The sequence below is a fragment of the Callithrix jacchus genome, chromosome 15 (assembly GCF_049354715.1).
Source record: "Callithrix jacchus isolate 240 chromosome 15, calJac240_pri, whole genome shotgun sequence".
Lineage (NCBI taxonomy): Eukaryota > Metazoa > Chordata > Mammalia > Primates > Cebidae > Callithrix > Callithrix jacchus.
Window position 1 is genome coordinate 73,977,671 of NC_133516.1, and position 19,915 is coordinate 73,997,585.

Below are 19,915 nucleotides of genomic sequence, written 5' to 3' on the forward strand. Positions count from 1 at the left end.
TCATTTTAACTATGCTGACCTGTGAACCTACACATTGATCATCCCCATCCAAGACTGTAAGCAAATACTGCCCTCTTGTGCACCAAACAGTTCCGGAGTCAGCATGGAGATTATTTCTACCCAACCACCCTGTGGACAGCTTGCGATTGTACAGCTGGGTCTCCAGGGCAGGGAGATGTGTCAGGAAGAGGATGACACACATCTGTTACCAGAGTGCTTGCTAAAGTGTCCCCAGATTGCCTTATGAGATAGATTTCAAGATAAGAGGAAGAGGGAAAGATTCAGCTGAAGAAATCAGACCAAACATAACTGACTCTTATCTTTCCTAGAAAATATTCATTCCTTGAAAAAACTTTATTGGTTGTCATAAAGAGTTTTCTTATGTACTTTTAAAACTTTTAGAAACTATTAACAAACCTACAAAAATGACTAAGTAGTACCTCTTTTTATCTAGGAAATCTTTGCCAGGAAAAGAAATTCCGTTTGATTCTAGAGGGGGGAAGAAAAGCAGGGGTGTGGGGAAGCCAGATTGTTGTTTCTCAGACAAATCCTCTAAAGTTGGCCACATGCCCTTCCTCTCCTTTCTGAGATTCCCCCAAGCTGGGGGTTGGGGGGCGGGGGGCGGGATTACTTGAAAGTATTATTTCCTCTAACCTGTGGACAAGATTCTGTCACCAGAAGACCAAATTGGCATCTCAAGAAAGCTTTTTCTCTTTTTTTTAGATGGAGTCTCACTCTGCTGCCCAGGCTGGAGTGCAGTGGTGTAATTTCGGCTCACTGAAGCCTCTACCTCCTGGGTTCAAGAGATTCTCATGCCTCAGTCCCCCAAATAGCTGGGATTGCAGGTGCCCACCATCACACACGGCTAATTTTTGTATTTTTAGTAGAGATGGGGTTTCACCATGTTAGCTAGACTGGTCTCAACTCCTGACCTCAGGTAATCCACCCACCTCTGCCTCCCAAAGTCCTGGGATTACAGGTGTAAGCTGCCGCACCCAGCCTCAAGAAAGTTTAAAGGATGCAAACTACTGTTCCCTTGTTAAAGAATTTGAGAAAATCAATAGCAGAAAAATATGCATGCAAGTCTGAGGCTAGGCCATGCCTGATCAGCAGGAACCTCGGGGGGTGAGAAGCTGGTCTTCCCTACAATGAGTGCCCAGTTCTGGTTCTGAGATACAAATCATTCCAACATCTGCACCCACACCTTCACACTACCAGACACAGAGGAAGACTGATCAAGTCCCATGTCAAACTTGTTTCTGGAAGAAAAAGAAAAGGGAAAATATGCCGTCCACCCCACTGCCATGCATTGCCTTCAACCCAAGAGGCAGCCCTGCAGGAAAGGGGATGGAGGGAAGCACGTAGGGCCTGTGCTCTGTGAGGCTATGCAAGAAAAGGAGCACTGACCAGGAGTGAGAAAGGGGCTAGGTGTCAGCGGAATTTTATTTACCAGTTCTATGATGTTAGATACTTACATCTCTGATGTCCAATTCTTGAGTTTGTGGTTCAGGAATATGTCCTTAACCTCCACGTGGCCTTTAAGTCATAAGCAGCCAGTGGGTCAACGTTTAATGGCCAAACACAATCCCAGAGTTGTGAAAAATGTCTAATTCACTTTTAGCCAGCATCGCCTGCCAACCCTGATTCCACATCATCAGTCTATCCCTCTACCATGGAAAGAAGGGGTTACAGTACCAGAAAACAAGACCAAGAATGGGTGAAGTCCAATAGGATAGCCATGCTGAGATCAGACATCCTCAGAAAGCTGGTCTGCTTTCTTTCATCTTACTCTGTTCCATTTCAGAATGATAGGATGTGCCATGCTTATCTTTTAGCAAAACTGTGACTCTCAGAGTCCAGATATACACATCAGTCCAAATATACCGGCAACACCAGGTCCTCTGTGTGAAAACCGGCTGATACCCTCTCACTTGTACCTAGTCCCAGGAGAGCTCCAGCCTCAGGACCCTCACATGTGCTATGTCTTTGGTCTGGAACACCTCCCAACATTCCAGGGACAGGCTCTTATGTCTCCTTCATAGGTTAGCTTCAACTTTATTGCTTCAGAAAGGCCTTCCCTGGCCTCCAAACTAAAGTAGATGCCCCACATACATTAGTCCCTATCTGAGCATCCTGTCTTGTCCTGCTTAGCACTTACATAATTTATAATCCCACACATTTTGTTTACTTCTGTACTATCTGCTTCCCCCACTAGACAGGAAGCTACATGAAAGCAGAAGCCACTTCTGCCTTGCTGACCACTGGAAGCTCAACCCCTGGAAAGCAGTACTTGCTCAGGGTTTGTTGAATGAATTAATGTCATGATCCACCTTTCCTTCTACACCATCTGAGCTTAAGGAATAAGGTCGCCTAGCCAAATCTTTAGGACACTAAGAATCCTGGGAAATGAAATTAAAGAAAGCATGAAACCAAGCCAGGTGCTCAATCAGCTCTCAACCTGTCACAAAGAGTAAGTGACAGAACCAGCAAGGAGCTACCTGGGGAAGTACCAGAGGGCCTCCCCTCTTAGGGTCCAGTCTCAAACACTGCATACCCATGACAACAGCCTTGAAGTCCCAGGGGGCCTATGACTGTGACATTTCACATTTATGGGTGTCTTGGGCTTCCTGTGAGAAGACACATGAAGAACTAAAGAGTGAAACTGGCTAGCTGATGGAGGTGAGTGACCTGGTCTGCAGAGGGACACTTACTCATAAAGGCTCAGGCCAGCACCAGGACAGCAGCAGAGCAAATCTCTAACTCTTGCCTCAGGGAGCCTTCCTCTCTCTCCCCAGGAAGTTTCTTATCATGCAAGCACTTGGTAATGGTATATGGAGCCCCAGATTCACCTCTGGCCTCCCAGGTTCCTAACAACCTGGCACTTCAGGAATTTTACCTTCAGAAGGAAATCTAGACCCAGAACCTGGTGATCAGAGACAGTGACCTCTTTTTGTCATGTAGTCAAGAAACCCTGGGCAGAGCTATGTTCTCCCTCTGGACAGCTGGCATACCCCTCTGCCTTTGGAAACCCTCTTCTCCCTTCACCCTCACAGACTATTTGCAGAACAATTACTGGCATCAGCCACAAGCTTGCATTATGCTCATTTCCCCATCCCCAAGCTCTGGGGCAAGTTTAAAAGTACTCGTCCTGTCTCAGAATCAGGTCTGAATTAGTACCCTTCCTCAAAAGAACTCCAGTAGCAAAGTGAAAACAGACACCCTAGACAATGCCCTTTGAAAGCCCCAGCAGGGACGACTGGTGACAATGCAGCCCTGGCTCTGAAAGAAACCCTAAGGTTAAAGGTTCACAGAGGCAGAAGAATTACCAAAGTACAAGTTTGTTCAAATTTCCTCCGGCAGATTTAAACAACCAGGGTCAAGCTGAAGATTGCCGGCAAAAACCTATGAGACAACTCAGCCCCTTTGAACTGCATGGAGAAAGGAAAATATACGATCTGGGAGGGATCTATGTTATAGCTTTTAAAAATGTTCTTGAAAGGGTCACCCCTGTTAACTCAAAATCAGAAGGATGTTTGAAAACTGCTTCTCTAAAACAACAGGGCCGCTGGGCCCTCACTGTGTGCGGTGAGCTGCATTGAGGTCGCCGTGTTCCCGGCATTAGTGTGCTGACCCTCTGTGGGCCATGAAATTAACCATCAGCACGGCAGAAATCTGCTACGAGTTAAACTACTTTGCTACGCAAAGTGGCCTGAAAATGAAATATGAGGATTGAATTTCCATTGAAAGATTAACTTGTCTAACCTCAAGGCAGGCTTCCTCCACTGTTGAACTCTATATGCTAGTTGTTTAAAGCACCATAAGAGCATGGGTAATTGGTGCAGGCAGTGGGAAATGACCTCTTCATTCATTCATTCATTCATTCCAGCATGCATGCACCAAATATTTACTCTATGCCAAGGCCTGTCCTGGGCCCCCGGACATAAGCATTGAATGATAACAGGCCCCTACCCTCAAAGGGATCAAGTCCAGTGGAAAACATAATCTGGTAAACAGAAAAGGGCACAAGATGGGGAAAAAATGAGATCATAGGGGTATGTGTAGGATGTTATGGGCCCTCAAATGACGGTGACCTAATCTGGCGTAAGGAGGGTGGACAACGAGGCTTCCCAGAAAAGTGCACGTAGCTGCAGAATATGCAGCATGAGAGAGCACAGTCTGTCTGTACGGAGACCTGCAAGTGGTTCACTCAGCCTGGAGTTCTAAGATCCCAACCCCTCAGGAGGGGCCTCATCAACCATGCTAAGAAGTTCATTCAGCCTTTATGCCAGCAGAGAGCAAATGAAGACTTCTACACAGGGAAATCATTTTCAAACTCTCTTCTATCCCTATACCTTCTCTGGGAGGCTGGAATCAAGGAGACTATGTGAGGGGAATGCTGTGCTCATCCAGCCAGGAGCTAGCAGAAGCCCGTTATCACGTTGCAGCTGCAGTGATGGGAAATGCAAGGCAGAGAGCAAGCAGGAGGGACAAGATGTAGTGATGGATCCAGAGGCAGTTGAAGGAGGAAGACACACTCAGGAGCATTTCAAGGGCCTCACCTTGGGAGAGTGGAGGTGTCCTTCACTAGGAAGGTGATGAAGCCGAGAGGGTAGAGTCTGAGAGCCTGCAGCAGTCATCCCCAGGCCAGGACATCTCAGGAAGATGACAGCTCTTATTACCAAATCACATGTAGGGGACAGCTCAAACCCAAATGTATAATAGGGACAGAGAACCCAGCCATTCCTCAGTCCATCAAGCCCTGCACTATCAAATACAGCAGCTACTAGCCACCTGTGCCTATTTAAATTTAAATTAATTAAATTAAATAACACTAAATTTTCAGTCTTTAGTTACACTAGCCACAGTGCAAGTACTCCAACAGCCATGAAGCTCACGGCTGCCATGTTGGACTGTGCCACTGTAGAACATGCCTATCATCACAGAAAGTTCTGCTGGAAAGTACTGATCAAGCCACTAAAGAGATTTTTTAAAAACACTGCTCTTTGAAGCCAAAGCGTCTGACAGCCCTGTCTGCAGGGGCTGGATACTGATGGGAAACCCGGCTGTGCTGTAAGTGCCTCAGGGCTCCCTTCCAGTCTTTCTGTGGTCTACTTGTCTGTGAGGTCAGACAGCAAGTGCCGAAGAAATGGAGTCCTTCTTATGTAAAGTCTTTTTTCTCTAGAGCATAGTTTCTGAAGATCATCTCTGAATGTGCCCTGGATCATCTTTTTAAAGAATCGAGAATGCTGAGAACACACACCCGAGGACCTTTACCATTCATAGCAAAAGATCCTGAAACTTACATGGAAATGACCAAAAACAGTGCAATTTTTTCCTCAAGTGCCGCACCATCATTTACCTGGGAAAACTGAGCTCTAGTGCCAATGTCAAAAGACCAAAGATAAACCACTGACCCTCCGGAGCTCTAAGCAACTCAAATAAATCTATGGTAAAGGATGTAGCCACCAGGCCAAGCAAGGCAAGCTCCTGCAGTCAGACAGGGCAATATTAAGAAATTTCAAGCACTAATTTTAAAAGGAAAAAGTCAGGTTTATCTTTAAGCAGCACCTGTGCATGGCACCAAATAAATATCCTCAGGAAGTAGGTTAGAGACAAAGGAAATTATTTTAGTCTTCCTGAAGGCCTCAAGACAAGAGAGGAATCATCACAACACAAGAGATATGGAAAGAGGGAAAGTCAACTTCTCTCTCAACAGCAAAAGTTGTTTTTTCTCCTGCCAAGAGAGGATCACCCACATTAACTAAGTCCTCCCTACCCACCCAACAAAGGCCACTTCAAAGCAGCAGGAGCCTAATCACACAGCACAAGAAAATAAAAGACCCAATTAACAAAAGACAAAAACTCAAATAATCCAGGGGAGAATAGAAGCAGAAATCTCTATTTTTGACAATTTGATTTATATATAAAGTGCTCCTCAGGAGCCACAATTTTCTATGGAAGCAGGCATAGGCTAAGGTCTGAGAGCAACTCCTGGGCAAAGCCAGGGCTTCTGAAACCAAAGCCTGGCTACTTGTGTGCCCTGCAGCAAGCTGCCTACTGCTCGCAGCCTCATTTCTAGTAGCTGAGCAATGGAGATGGAAACACCTCCCTCAGAGACTGGCTGGGAGAATGCAGCGAGAGCCACGGGTCTAGAACAGTGTCCAGCGGACAGCAAGCATTCTCCATTCTTTCTTTCCCTCTCCCTCCAAGAGGCAGAACCATCCCTTGGTCCCTGGTCAGCACTGCCACATCTGCACCCCCAGAGCCCCATTTTCCCTGCTGATGGCATCTGCCTTTCCTGACTGCGGTGTCCTTCCTCTTCTCCCTCCTGCAGCTGGGTCAGAAAGCAGATGTTGGAATGAGGAGAGGAATGCCAGGCCCTAGGACCACTTGTCACCGCCCTCTCCTCAGACTCAGAGGGAGCTCACTAAAAGCCACCAGAAGGATCTACCAGCTTAAAACCTACCAGTCTTCCTCCCAGAAGCTTTCCTAGTTCCTGAGATCTGGTCCTGGCTACCCTCTGGAAGCTTGGCCTGACACCCTGCTCACACTCCAGCCCTCCCTTTGTCTCTGGGTCCTTGTTTACTCTGAGCCCTCTATCTGGAATACCTCCCATCTTCGAAAATGCAAAATCTCAACCAATTCCCACAAGTCAGTCAGATTGGCCTGTGATCAATTCCCACAAGCCAGCCAGACTGGCCTGTAACCCAGCCAACCCAGACTCACCTCCTTTTTCACCCCTGTGTGCAAGTGCTAGCCACCCTGACTACTCCCCTTCTTTAGCCAGGGCTGCTCCCACAACTCTGGACTCTGCTAAGACTGTTTCCTGGATCTGCTCAGCCTGGAAATCCACAGGTCATCCTTCTAGGTCCAGCCGTGTGTCCCCTCCAGCAGGGTTCCCTACTTGTCACCCCAAGCAGGAACTCACATCTCTGTGCTCATCTTTGATCTTGATCAAAGCCCTTACCACTCTGCATCTTAAACTGGCTATTGGCACTGCCTGGCTTTCTCCTCCCTACATGGGACTGTGAGCCCCTTGAAGACAGGCACAACTGTGTATCTGCCCTCACATCAAAACAAAGCCACACAACATGTGTGTGTAGAATCTCTGAGTAAGTAGAGAAAAACACCAAATGAAGCTCCAAGTGGTCCTCTCCCACTACACAAGCTGCCGAAAGTCTTTAAAATAAGGGCTGCGAACCCAAATGTCTCCACAGCCTAGGCACATCACAAAGACGAGGCAGCCTGCAGAGCACGTGCCACACGCCACACATTTAAAATGGCTAAGATAGCAAATTGTAGATTATGTGTATTTTACCACAAGTAGAAATGAATAGAAATAGGTTTTTTACCAAAAAAATGTAATACTTGTTTACACTACAACATGAATGAACTTTAAAAGCATATGCTCACTTTGGAGGCTGAGGCAGCAGGACTGCTTAACTCCAGGAGTTCAAGACCAGCCTGGGCAACATAGTGAGGCCAAATGAAAGGATCCAGACACAAAGGCCACATATTGTGTGATCCATTTACATGAAATAACCAGGACAGGTCAGTCCAGAGACATTAAGTACCTTCGTAGTTGCCTAGGCCTGGGAGAGGGGCAAATGGGGAATGACTACTAGTAGGTACATGGTTTCCTTATGGGGTGATGAAAATGCTCTAAACTGAGAGAGACTATGTGAGCTAGCTACACAAATGTATAAGTATAGTGAAAACCACTGAGTGTTCACTTAGTGCACACTCAGTGAAATGGGTGAATTTTACGGCATATAATCTATATACCGTAAAATTATTTTTTAAAATTATATAAATACTATATAAAATAAAAAATGTTTTTAAAATTATTATCTACCATATGCCAGGCCCTGGGTTGGCCCTAGACTTACAGAGATGATTCAGATACTGTCTCTGCCCCATGCTGCTTCCAGGCTATTGGAAAGGAAAGACACGGAAGCCAGCCATTGGAGCAGAGTGTTAACACCAAGAGGGATGCATGTTGTGCAATCAAGTCGAGAGCCTAGGAGAATGAGGACTCATGCTCCTGCTCCCTATCCTACCATGAAGATGCCTGAGAAGTGCCAGGCTCCACCCTCACCAAGACTGGGCCTCCTAGATACCCAGAGTACTAGAGCTATAGATACCATCATTTTCTGCACATCGAAGCCCTTACTGGTAAAGGGCACACAGAAACGAGCTCTTAAGGCAAGAGTATCTCATCGCCAGCCTGGTTGAGGCTCCATCAAACAAAAAATATAACAGAAAGGGGAATATGTCTTAGGGCTTAATTTATGGGTTGTTTCCTGGGATGCCTGCCCAAACCCTATTCCAACCTGGATAGAATGATTGTGAAGAAAAACCCAAGAGACATGCTGATAGAAAACAAAGGGGATGCTCAGTGAAAAGTTTAAAAGCAATTAATTTTAAGTGATTACAGCTTTACCAAAAGCTGTGGCTATGATTTCCTTCTGACTTTGATTATAACCTTCCAGCAAAATATTTGCCTCAAGAAGGCAGAGTCTTTGCATTATTTTCTATTCCTAGCATGACTACAAAAATATTCTTTGATTTAACATTTGATATGTTTTGTTCTCAAGGGCAAGCCCCATGAGAAGAAAAATGTACCCCAACAGAATGAAATATGACTACCTGCTTCCATTTTTCTTTCCTGTTGGTTCCTGCTCAAATATTCTGCATTAATTTAAACTCAAGGCTATGTCTCTGATGTTGTACTACTCCCACACTGTCACCCAAGCCAAAGCAAAGTCACCCGCTGTCCAGCACCAAGAGAAAGTGCTGCAGACAAAGCTCAACTTGAGTCTCCTGGAGGCAACTAGAGGCACTCCAGTGTTGGGGGAGACCAGGTTGGGCCAGAGAACAATAAGATACCAGGCAAAACAAGACAACTTGTACTTGAATAGTAAACACTTCAGTACTGAGTGAGGCAGGCTTCCTATTTAACATAAGAGTCTTTGAAGCAAGTGAAGGCAAGCAACTTCAGTGTCAGCCTCAGCTATAGTTGGTGGTAGAGGATGTCAAGGAAGCAGTACTGGAGAGTATAACCTTCTAGTTATGGTACGTACCTTTCAGTGAAGAAGAGAAAGAAAACTCTCACTGGATGGGCACAAAGAAACAGGGAACTCAGGCCTGACAGATACTAGGAACTAAAGAAGTAAAGCTGAAGGAAGCATTTCCACTTAGAACACCTTCAAATATTCTCAGTATTTTAGGACAAACATACATAATTACCACCATTTCACATAATGTATTCCTACACAGACTCCCATAAGAAGACTAGGGGGTGAAGAAAACCAAAAGTAGCATTTTGTTGTTTGCTTTTGCGTTTGAATAACACCCAAATTCCTGAAGGACACCAAGGCCTACCTGTCCAAGCCCCCAGTATGTTATTTCTGCTTGGAGCAGGCTGCTTTCCAGGGATATGTGCAGACACCTAAAGGGTATCATAAAAAATTTGGTTGAAATTCATTCACACACATGAATCCCTTGTTTCATTCATGAGTCCAGAGAGGGCATCTGCTGAAGGAATGAAGGGCACACACCTCGATAAAACAGACCAAACGGGAAAAGCCTTCTCCATATGGGCACCAAGAACACAGAAAGCTGGAGAAACAGAAAAGGCAAAATAGCTTAACTTTTACAAAGAACATTCTCTCCGGGCTGCAGAGACAAAAGTCTTCTAGGCTCTTGGATGATTCTCTCCTTTAAGGAGAATAACCTGAGTCAGACTTAGAAGTCTTGTGCAGTCCTCCTTAACTCTGGCCAGGGAGGGCCCAGAGAGGGTTAGAGCCACACAGGAGGCACTGCTGAAATGGTGGGTACAGAAGGCAAGAGGTCCAGGCGACAAGTTGCAGTGCTGTTCATTAACAACCGGAACAAAAGACTGGGAGACAATATACTGTTAATCCTCGCAGCCACCAGAGGACTATAAATTGCCAAGCCAAGATACCAGCATTTTTCAGCCCTCTTCTTTCCTGCCAGAGTTAGATTGAGGATGAGTCTAAGTCCCTCACCCCCACCCAAGTCTTTAAAACACACGTTACTGAATCTTTTTGAAGTTGTAACCCTGAAAGATTTATACTCTAAAATGGATTCAAGAAAAATACTGCTCAGAAACACTAAAGGGGGCTGGAATGGACGGATACACTTTTTCTTTTGCACTGAGAATGCCAGCATACGGGCTGCGCAGTCAGATCAATGTGGGTTCAAAGCTAGTTCTGCCACTTATTAATTGGGTTCCCCCTGACCTCTAAGCCATGGTTTTTTTCATCTGTAAAATGGGAATATCACTTCTTACCTCCTGGGAACCGTGTGAAGATTGAACAAACAAACCAAAAAAACAGCATACAGACAAGCACTAAATAATGCTAAGTATTATTATCATCGTTAACCCCACAGCACTACTTAGTTTTATCTGTGGCCACATGGATGAAGGGAGATAAAACCCAATTTTCTCAGTTAAGAGGATGTGGGGGGGGGGATGGGGGGGTGGGAGTGTGTGTGTGAAGTATTTGGGGAGGAGCAGTGGAATTAGAGAAAGCCAGCTTTAATTTAAGATACATTGGCCAGGCACCGTGGCTCATGCCTGGAATCCCAGCACTTTGGGAGGCAGAGGTGGGCAGATCATGAGGTCAGGAGATCAAGACCATCCTGGCTAACATGGTGAAACCCCCGTCTCTACTGAAAATAGAAAAAATTAGCCAGGCATGGTGGCATGCACCTGTAGTCCCAGCTACGTGGGAGGCTGAGGCAGAAGAACCACTTGAACCCAGGAGGAAGAGGTTGCAGTGAGCTGAGATCACGCCACTGCATTCCAGCCTGGGCAACGGAGCAAGACTCCATCTAAAAAAAAAAAAAAAAGATATATTAAACTTCAGAGAGATAATCACAGAACTCAGACAACTGTTCCAATTTCCTTCTCCTGGGGATAACGTATTCCACAAGGGGTCTAAATCATTCACAGTAGCAAGGAACTCTAACAAGAGCCCAATCTCCCAGGGATGCCAAGTGCAGGTGCAGCAAGATAAAACCACACCTGCTGCCAGAGGGACTCCCTGCCCAGCAATCCTGCAAATTTCTGTCAAAAGCTCAGCTAAATCATGTCACACACCTGCTTTAACAGCCTTCAAAGTAGCTCCAGGACCCTCAGGACAAATCTACACTAAGGGCCATTTTCTAGGGTATGGGCCCTGCCAACCCATCTAGCTTCATCTTTAGCACACTTCCCATACCACCCTGATTTCCAGCCTTGCCTAAATGCTGGCAGTTAACTCCGATGCTGAACAGACACAATGGCATGGTTAAGGGTCGGAGCCTTGCCCTCTCCTAGGAAAGGTCTTTTTCCCGTTTGCATGCTTTACTCCACCACCCATCAGAGTTACTCCTGCTTGTGCCCGTGTGCAAAGAACTCAAGAAGATCACTTTGTACACAGTTGTATCCTCTCCTGGGTTCTGCTGTAATCTCCTAAAGGGGAAGGCAAAGAACCAACCTGCATTATTCACTACAGGTCAGGCCCTAAGCTAGTTGCTTTCTGTCAACTAACCTACAAAGAAGGTTCTCTGCTCACTAAAACTGGCTAGCGCAGGAACTGGTACACAGGCTTCATTCATCCAGAACTTACTGAACTTACCTATCCTATTCCAGGCTCTGGCCCAAGCACTGAGAACACTGGTGAATGAGACAGAGAAGGTTCCTGCTCTGCTCTCATGGAGCTCACATTCTAGCAGAGGACAGACACTTGACAAGTAAACACATGAAGAACATCAGGTAGTGAAAAGGGCTACTGGGGCAATGAAACAGAGACATGAGAAAGTATGAGGGAGTGAGGGTTAGAGAGACAACTTTAGATAGGTGGGGCAGGAGAAGCCTCTGAGGAGGTGCCATCCAAGCAGAGACTTAAATGATAAGGAGCTAGACACACCCAACAGCAGCAACAACAGGTGCAAATATCCTGAGGGAAGCAGCTGCTGTGCACCTTGGAGGAGTAGAAGTGAGGCCAGTGTGACTGACAGTCAGAACAGGGAGCAGTTGTTGATGGGATTGGAGAAAAGCAGAATCAGACCATTGTCCTAGGAGCCAAAAAGAGGCTGGATTTTACTCCAAGCGCAAGAGAACCCACTGGAAAATCTTAAAGTGTAGGGATGACATGATCTGATGAACACTTGTAAAAGGAGAGCAATGCCCACTGTGCAAAGAATAAATTAGAGGGAGGAGGAGAATAAGCAGGCAGGGGGCAGAACTGTAGAAGTCCAGGTACCATAAGCCAGGATAGCCTTGGGGCCACTTCAAGAAGGCAAAGATGCCCACGAGTTTGTGGACCATGAAGTGAACTGAAGGTATTAACCAGATCCAGTTAGGGGCAGCAGAGTTAGGTTCCAACACCAGCCCAAGGCACTTTGCTTGGGTTTCTTCATCTGAGAAATAAGGCTAACTAACACGCCTATCACACAGGGTGGCTGCACAGATACACGTTCCTGGCAACAGGCCTGGGCCGGAGCAGGCACTCAAAGGGGAACACCTTCCCTTCACAAGAAAAATAATTGTTTTTCTCAATTCCCTAAAAAAGAAGATGGGCCTCTAATCTATTCAAGGAAGAATGGTAGCGGCCTTGGCCTCAGCATTTCATTGTATTCAGGCCACATTTCAAGAAGAAGATAAATCTCCCTACTCAAGAGATGAGACAAAAATGAGCAACAATATACATACAAAAATAAGTTCTTCTTCTATGGTTTTAGTCTAAATAAAAAGCTTGCCAAATTCTTTGGGACATTACAATTGGTTTTATAGGATCAGGCAAGTGCTGAAAACTTTTTGCATTATGAAGAGCTTCTTTATAAATGAGGCATACCTCAGAGATATTGTGCATTCAGTTCCAGACCACTGCAGCACAGTGAATAGTGTGTTTACCTCATGGGAGAAGGTAAAAAGTCAAATTTTTTGGTTTCCCAACGTTTATAAAAGTGACATTTACATATAAGTATGCAATAGCAGTATGTCTCAAAAAACAATAAACATTCCTTAATTTAAAATACTTCATTGCTAAAAAATGCTAACAATTACTGAACCTTCAGCAAGTCATAATCTTTTTGCTGGTGGAGGGTCTTGCTTCAATGTTGATGGTTGCCAACTGATCAGGGTGGTGGTTGATAAAGGTTGGGGTGACTGTGACAATTTATTGAAATAAGACAGTGAAGTTTGCCACATGAATTGACTCTTCCTTTTACAAAAACTTATCCGTAGCACGTGAAGCTGTTTGATGGCATTTTACTCACAGTAGAATTGCTTTCAAAACTGGAGTCAATCCTCTCAAATCTTACTGCTTTATCAACTAAGTTTATGTAATATTCTAAATCCTTTGTTGTCATTTCAACAATGTTTACAGCATCTTCACCAGGAGTAGATTCCATCTCAATAAACCACTTTCTTTGCTCATGCGTAAGAAGCAACTCCTCATCCACTCAAGATTGATCATGAGATTGCAGTAATCCAGTCACATCCTCAGGCTCCACTTCTAATTCTAGCTCTCTTGCACTTTCCACCACATCTGCAGTGACTTGCTCCACTGAAGTCTTGAACCCCTCAGAGTCATCCATGAAAGTTGGAATCAACTTTTTCCAATTCTTATTAATGTTGATATTTTTACCTCCTCCCATGAATCACAAATGTTCTTTATGGCATCTAGAATGACAAATTCTTTCCAGAGGGTTTTCAGTTCACTTTGTCCAGATCCATAGAGGAATCACTATCTATGGTAGCTAAATATACTTCTTAAATAATAAAACCTGAAAGTCAAAATTACTCCTTGACCCATGAGTTGCAGAATGAATGTTGTGTTAGCAGGCATGAAAACTTTGTACAACTCCATCTGAGCCATTAGGTGACCAGGGACATTATCACGGATCAGTAATCTTTCTTCTAAGCAGTAGGCGGCCTCAACACTAGGCTTAAAATACCCAGTAAACCATGCTGTAAACAGATATGCTGTCATCCAGGCTGTATTATGCCATTTCAAGAGCACAGGCTGAGTAGATTTAGCATAATTCTTAAGGGCCCTGGGATTTTTGGAATGGTCATTGAGCAATGGCTTCAGCTGCATTAGCCCCTAATAAAAGTTAGCCTTGTCCTTTGAAGCTTTGCAGCCAGGCACTGACTTCTTTGTAGCCATGAAAGTCCTACACAGCATCTTCTTCATATAAGGGTGTTCCATCTACAGTGAAAATCTGCTGTTTAGCATACTCACCTTCATCAGTCATCTTAGTTAGATCTCCTGGATAACTTCCTCCAGCTTCTCCATCAGCACTTTTTGCTTCATCTTGTACGTTTATGTTCTGGAGATGGCTTCTTTCCTCAAATCTCATGAACCAACCTCTGCTAGCTTCAAACTTTTCTTCTGCAGCTTCCTTACCTCTCTCAGCCTTCACAGAATTGAAGAGTTAGAGCCTTGCTCTAGGTTAGGCGTCAACTTAAAAGAATGTGGTGGCTGGTTTGATTTTCTATCCAGATCACTAAAACTTTCTCTATAAAAGCAATAAAGCTGCCTTGTGGCCGGGCATGGTGGCTCACGCCTGTAATCCCAGCACTTTGGGAGGCTGAGGTGGGTGGATCACGAGGTCAAGAGATCAAGACCATCCTGGCCAACATGGTGAAACCTTGTCTCTACTAAAAATACAAAAATTAGTCTGGTGTGGTGGCACGCGCCTGTGGTCCCAGCTACTCGGGAGCCTGAAGTGGAAGAATAGCTTGAACCCAGGAGGCGGAGGTTGCAGTGAGCCAAGATTGTGCCACTGCACTCCAGCCTGGTAACAGAACAAGACTCTGTCTCAAAAAAAAAAAGCCGCCTTGCTTTCTTATCATCTGTGTGTTCACTACAGTAGCACTTTTAATTTCCTTCAGGAACTTTTTCTTTGCATCCAAAACTTGGCTCTTTGGTATAAGAGGCCTTGCTTTCAGCCTATCTCAGCCTTCAACATTGCCTTTGACATTGAGTTTAATGATGTCTAGCTTTTTATTTAAAGTGAGAGACATGCAACTCTCTTTCCCTTGAACACTTAAAGGCTATTTACTAGATGAATTTTAACACTGTCATGTCTCAGGGAATAGGGAGGCCAGAGGAGAGGGAGAGAGACAGGGGAGCAGCCAGTAGGTAGAGGAGTCAGAACACACACAACATTTATTAAGTTTGCTGCCTTACTTTAAGTGTCCCTTGTAGCACTTCAAAATTCCAATAGTAACATCAAAGATCACGAATCCCAGATCACCATAACAGATGGCATGTGTTTGAAATGAAGTGAAATGTTTGATGCTTAATGTTTGATCAAAATTTTGAAATAGTGTTAAGAATAACCCAAATGTGGCATAGAGACACAAAGTGAGCACATGCTGTTGGAAGGGTTGCCACAAACCTTCAATTTGTAAAAACCACTATCTGCAAGAACAATCAAGTGAAGCACAATAACATGAGCTATGTACATATATGTTGGAAGGGGATGGGGGAACTACAGGGTAGCCTGGGGAAGCATGCAAAGGACTCCACCTTTGGAGTCAGGCACACCTGGACTGTTTTACTGACTAGCTGCCTCCCTAAGTCCCAATTTCCTCAATTATTAAATGGTAACCACCACACTCCTTGCAGGGTTTGCCCAGTAAGTAGCAAATACACAAGAAAAGCCAAGCCAATAAATAGTTGTGTAGTTACCACTATCTTCCAGCACGAGGAAGGTCCAGAATTAGGTTCAAAGGTCAGAAAGAAGAAAGCTAGGCTTCCAGCCCAATTTTGTCTGACCCCAAACGTATCTCCTTCACCAGTCTACTCACTTCATCTACTCTATTTACTAGAAAACACTAAAAATTTGCCATCTCATTTTTTAAACTCTGCCTTCTACCTCCAGTGTGGACTGGCTCAGAGTCCATGTCCTAAAATGTATTTTGATGTGACCAAATAGAATTCAGTTATAAGGAGGCAGGGAGGAATGGGTAGAGAATCATGTGCCCCTTAATATTCACCTGACTGAAACATGGATTGAGGAGAAGACTTTAGATAGTGTGACTCTGGCCAAGTCCCTTCACCTCTTCAAACCTCTATTTCCTTAAAATAGGGAAATGATCTCTGACTGCCTGCAACGTGAAACAGTTGGGAGGTAACAAAGATGAAGTAGTATACTTAACAAGCTTATCATTATAGCTGGGACCCACAATGCCCAGTGACCAATGAGACCATCTGCCACCAAACCAATTATCATCTGCCAAACACATATTCCCAGGTGTGGCATATAGAATATTGCTGGAAGGAAACACAAGGAAATGGGAACAGAAAGGTAATCAGATACTGGGGTCAGCAGTGAGAAGCAGACTTCTTTAGCTATATACCCTTTATACGATGTATTTATATTATTGTACCATTTTTTTCTGAAAACAAAACATGTTTTAAAGCTCTTTCCCCATATTTAAGTGGAGTTAAATGGGTTTGGAGAAGTAATCCAGAAAGGTATAATAGTGGTCTTTTCAGTTGCAGAGATGGGAGGAGTACAGAATTTAGGACAGAGGAGTAAGTAAGGGAGTGTTTGCCTTATTTGTGATATTCTATTTCTTCACAAGTGGTATGTATTCATGTATAATTAAAAATTAATGGTACCTCTTTGGAGGGCATTTTGGACCACAACCAAAAACACACATGCCTCTTGCTCCAGCCAATTAGTTCTGTTACGATACAGATATACAGACATACTAAAGACTTCTAGAATATTCACTGCAGCATGGTTTCCAAACACTGGAAACAACATAAACGTCCATCATTAAAAGATTTGTTTAGAAAATGTTGGTACAAATGTGCAATGGAATCCTATGTGAGCTTTAAAAAGAATGATGTAGCTTTTTGTGTGCAGATATGGGGCACTCTCCAGACACAGTGTGGAGTGAAATCGTGTCTAAAAGGAAGAGGGAAAGTGGGATTTATACAATACACAGACATGCTTGTACTGACGTAGAGTCTTTCTGAAATGATATACAAAACTGGGAACAGCGGCTGACTCTAGGAACGGGAACCAGGAGACCAAAGGGAAAGTAAACGGAGACAGCTTTTGTATGTATACCCTTTATGTAGCTTTTGAGTTTTCTTTACGTGATCATGTATTACAAACATATTTGGTAGGTTTTTTGTTTGTTTTTTTAAGGAAAGCACCTTGCAGTTTGGTTTCGCTGGGTGGGAAAAACTTCTATGTCAGCTGGCCACGAGTTCGAATCTCAAAGCCTCTGCTTGCTTGCTGGCGGGGGATGGTGGTTGGGGGGGGTCCCTGGGCAAGTCACATGCGCCTCTTGGGGCCTCAGGGGACCCACCAATGAGGTGGGGCTATCTTCCGTCCCGGCATAGGCTCGAGCGAATTCGGACAAGGAGCTTGGCCGCTCCGCCCGCGTCCCTGAGCCCGGCACCCGCCCCCGCCCGAGCTCACCGCCGATGATGGTCCGGATGAGGGAGGCGTGCCCGGGACAATCGACCAGCGTGACCTGAAGCAATGGCTCTCCGGGCTCGGGATCGGCTTCGGGCGCTGCCTGGAACTCGGGCAGAGCGGATCGCAGGCGCGCGGGCAGCGGCACCGAGAAGCACGAGAAGCCCAGGTCGAGCGTGATGCCGCGCTCGCGGCTCTGCGGCTGTTTGTCGAAGGCGGCAGTAGAGGCTGTGGTGCTCAGCGCCCGCGCCAGCGCCGTCTTGCCGCTGTCGATGTGGCCCAGCACACCCACGTTCACGTTCACTCTCCGCCCTGCCATGCCGCCACCGCCTAAGACACCGGCCCGGCCCGCCCCTCACCTCCCTCGGTAGTCGCCACGGTCCGGCGGGTTAAACTGCCCCCCCCAGCAACAGGCGCGCCGGGCACACCCGTTCCGGCCCCGAAGCTTCCGCCCTCCAGAGGCCCGCGGGCACCGCCGAGCGCCGTGTTCCGGGTGGGTGCTCGAGGAACGGGAGGTCACCGCCGGCAGGGTTGCTCTCTCACCTGGCTCCTCCTAAGTGAAGCTTCCAGGAGCCAGAGATCCGGGGATCCTTCCAATTATTCAGACATATCTGCAAACTCTTACCAAGTGCCTGGTGGGTACCTCTGGGCTACAGTGCCCGCTAACGTTACATTCTAGGGCGTGAGAGCTAAGTGAAACAACAGAGACTGAACCAGACCATTTCAGAGAGCGAGAAGTCTCCTCAGGAAAAGAAAAGCTGAGATAAAAAAGAGCGGAAGAGGGAGGACGGACAGCTGCCTAACAATGGGTCAAGGAAGGCCCCTAAGAGTTGCTATCTGAGTTGAAACTCCAGCGTTGAGAAGGAGCCAACCGTGGGAAAAGATTGTTTGAAAATGGAGGAGGACGACATTATCTCTGACTCAGAAATTCTCACCCTGAGAGTCTGTAGCCTGGGCTTAGGAGAGGCCACAAACCTCCAAATTACATGTACAGTGTGTTGTGATGTGTTTGTGCTAGAGAGAAGGTCCACGACTCTCACTAGATTCTGAAGTGTCTAGAACCACAAAAAAGGCTGTCAGCCACAGTCACCAACCAGAGGTCACAAACCTAGTGTCTGCTTTGGCCAGGTGGTGGATAAATCAAAGAAGAGAAGTTATCAGAGTCTAAGATGACAGTGAGTGTTAGGGACCTGGGAGAACCAGAGAGCCCTCTTCCTGTGCAAAGAGGGAAGCCACGCTCAGCCTCAGCCAACATTGCCCCCATCCTTCCATTTTTCTTGAGAAGAGAGTGTTTCTGTAACAATGTGGCTGTGGAGCACAAAGTCCACTGGATCTTACCTTTGCCCTCTGTGATGAGCCAGGCCATGTGCTGATGTATTCATGCTTGCAGTAACTCTCCGTTCCACCACTCAGCACTAGGAAAAGAGTCCGTGTTTTAGACTGAATTGTATCCCTCTCAAATTCATATATTGACACCCTGACCCCCAGTGTAATGGTATTTGGAGATGACCCCTTTGGGAGGTTAGATGAGATCATAAGAGTGGACCCTTGTGATGGGATTAGTGTCCTTATACCATCACAAGAGAACAGATACTTTGTTTCTATTTCCCATCTTGCAAATAGGAAACAGTAAAAATATGTCTTCCATTTTAAAAATAACCTGGTAAAAGCAGTAGACAAGTTTAAAAGGGAGGGTTAGTAAACAGGTAATAAGAGCTTTAGAGGCTTTATGTACCTCTGAGAAACATTTCAACTAACAAAAGATTTTGTACAGGGCTTGGCTTCAAATAAACCTCATTTCTCTCCTTTGTTTTACACAGAATCCTGAAATGGTGATGAAAAGAAAAAAGGTTTGGGCAGGGCATGGTGGCTCATGCCTGTAATCCCAGCACTTTGGGAGGCCAAGGCAAGCAGGTCACCTGAGATCAGGAATTTGAGACTGGCCTGGCCAACATGGCAAAACCTTGTCTCTAATAAAAATACAAAAATTGTCAGGTGTGGTGGCAGGCATCTGTCTAGCTAATTCAGAAGGCTGAGGCAGGAACATCTCTTGAAACTGGGGGTTGGAGGTCGCAGTGAGCCAAGATTGTACCACTGCACGCCAGCCTGGGTGACAAGAGTGAAACCCCATCTCAAAAAGAAAAAGAAAAAAAAATTGTGTTTTAACACTTTAATGTTGTATTGGCCTCACAGACTCAATAGTGAACTTCATGCATTGACCTCTGAAGTATTGATTGAAACTTGGGGCAATGCTAAGCCTTGGGAGATGCTCACAGTCAAATGTGAAAGTGAGAGGGGGACAGTCAATATAATCATCTGGTATTTACAAGAGAGAGAAGGGCAGGTTTTGAGTGGGAGTGAGCTGTGGGCATGGAGGATGTGGTCAAGATTATTATTATTTTTTTAAGACTAGTCAAGTGCAGTAGTGAGAAGGGGGGAAAGAGTAGAACAAGGA

At 45.4% G+C, this 19,915-nt stretch overlaps 1 protein-coding gene across 6 annotated transcripts in view; it reads right to left on the reverse strand.

Moving 5' to 3' along the window:
* The window catches only part of EEFSEC (eukaryotic elongation factor, selenocysteine-tRNA specific), a 260,592-nt gene extending 240,677 nt beyond the window's left edge, over positions 1–19,915 (reverse strand). For 5 of the 6 annotated variants that reach the window (XM_035274745.3, XM_002758694.7, XM_035274744.3 and 2 more), the window contains exon 1: positions 17,464–17,817. In XM_035274745.3, the coding sequence (XP_035130636.2) occupies positions 17,464–17,779 (316 nt within the window). In that variant the 5' untranslated portion in view covers positions 17,780–17,817. Of the gene's footprint in view, positions 1–17,463; positions 17,818–18,798 lie in introns of those variants that run through there. The other variant, XM_035274746.3, reaches the window with a different exon arrangement.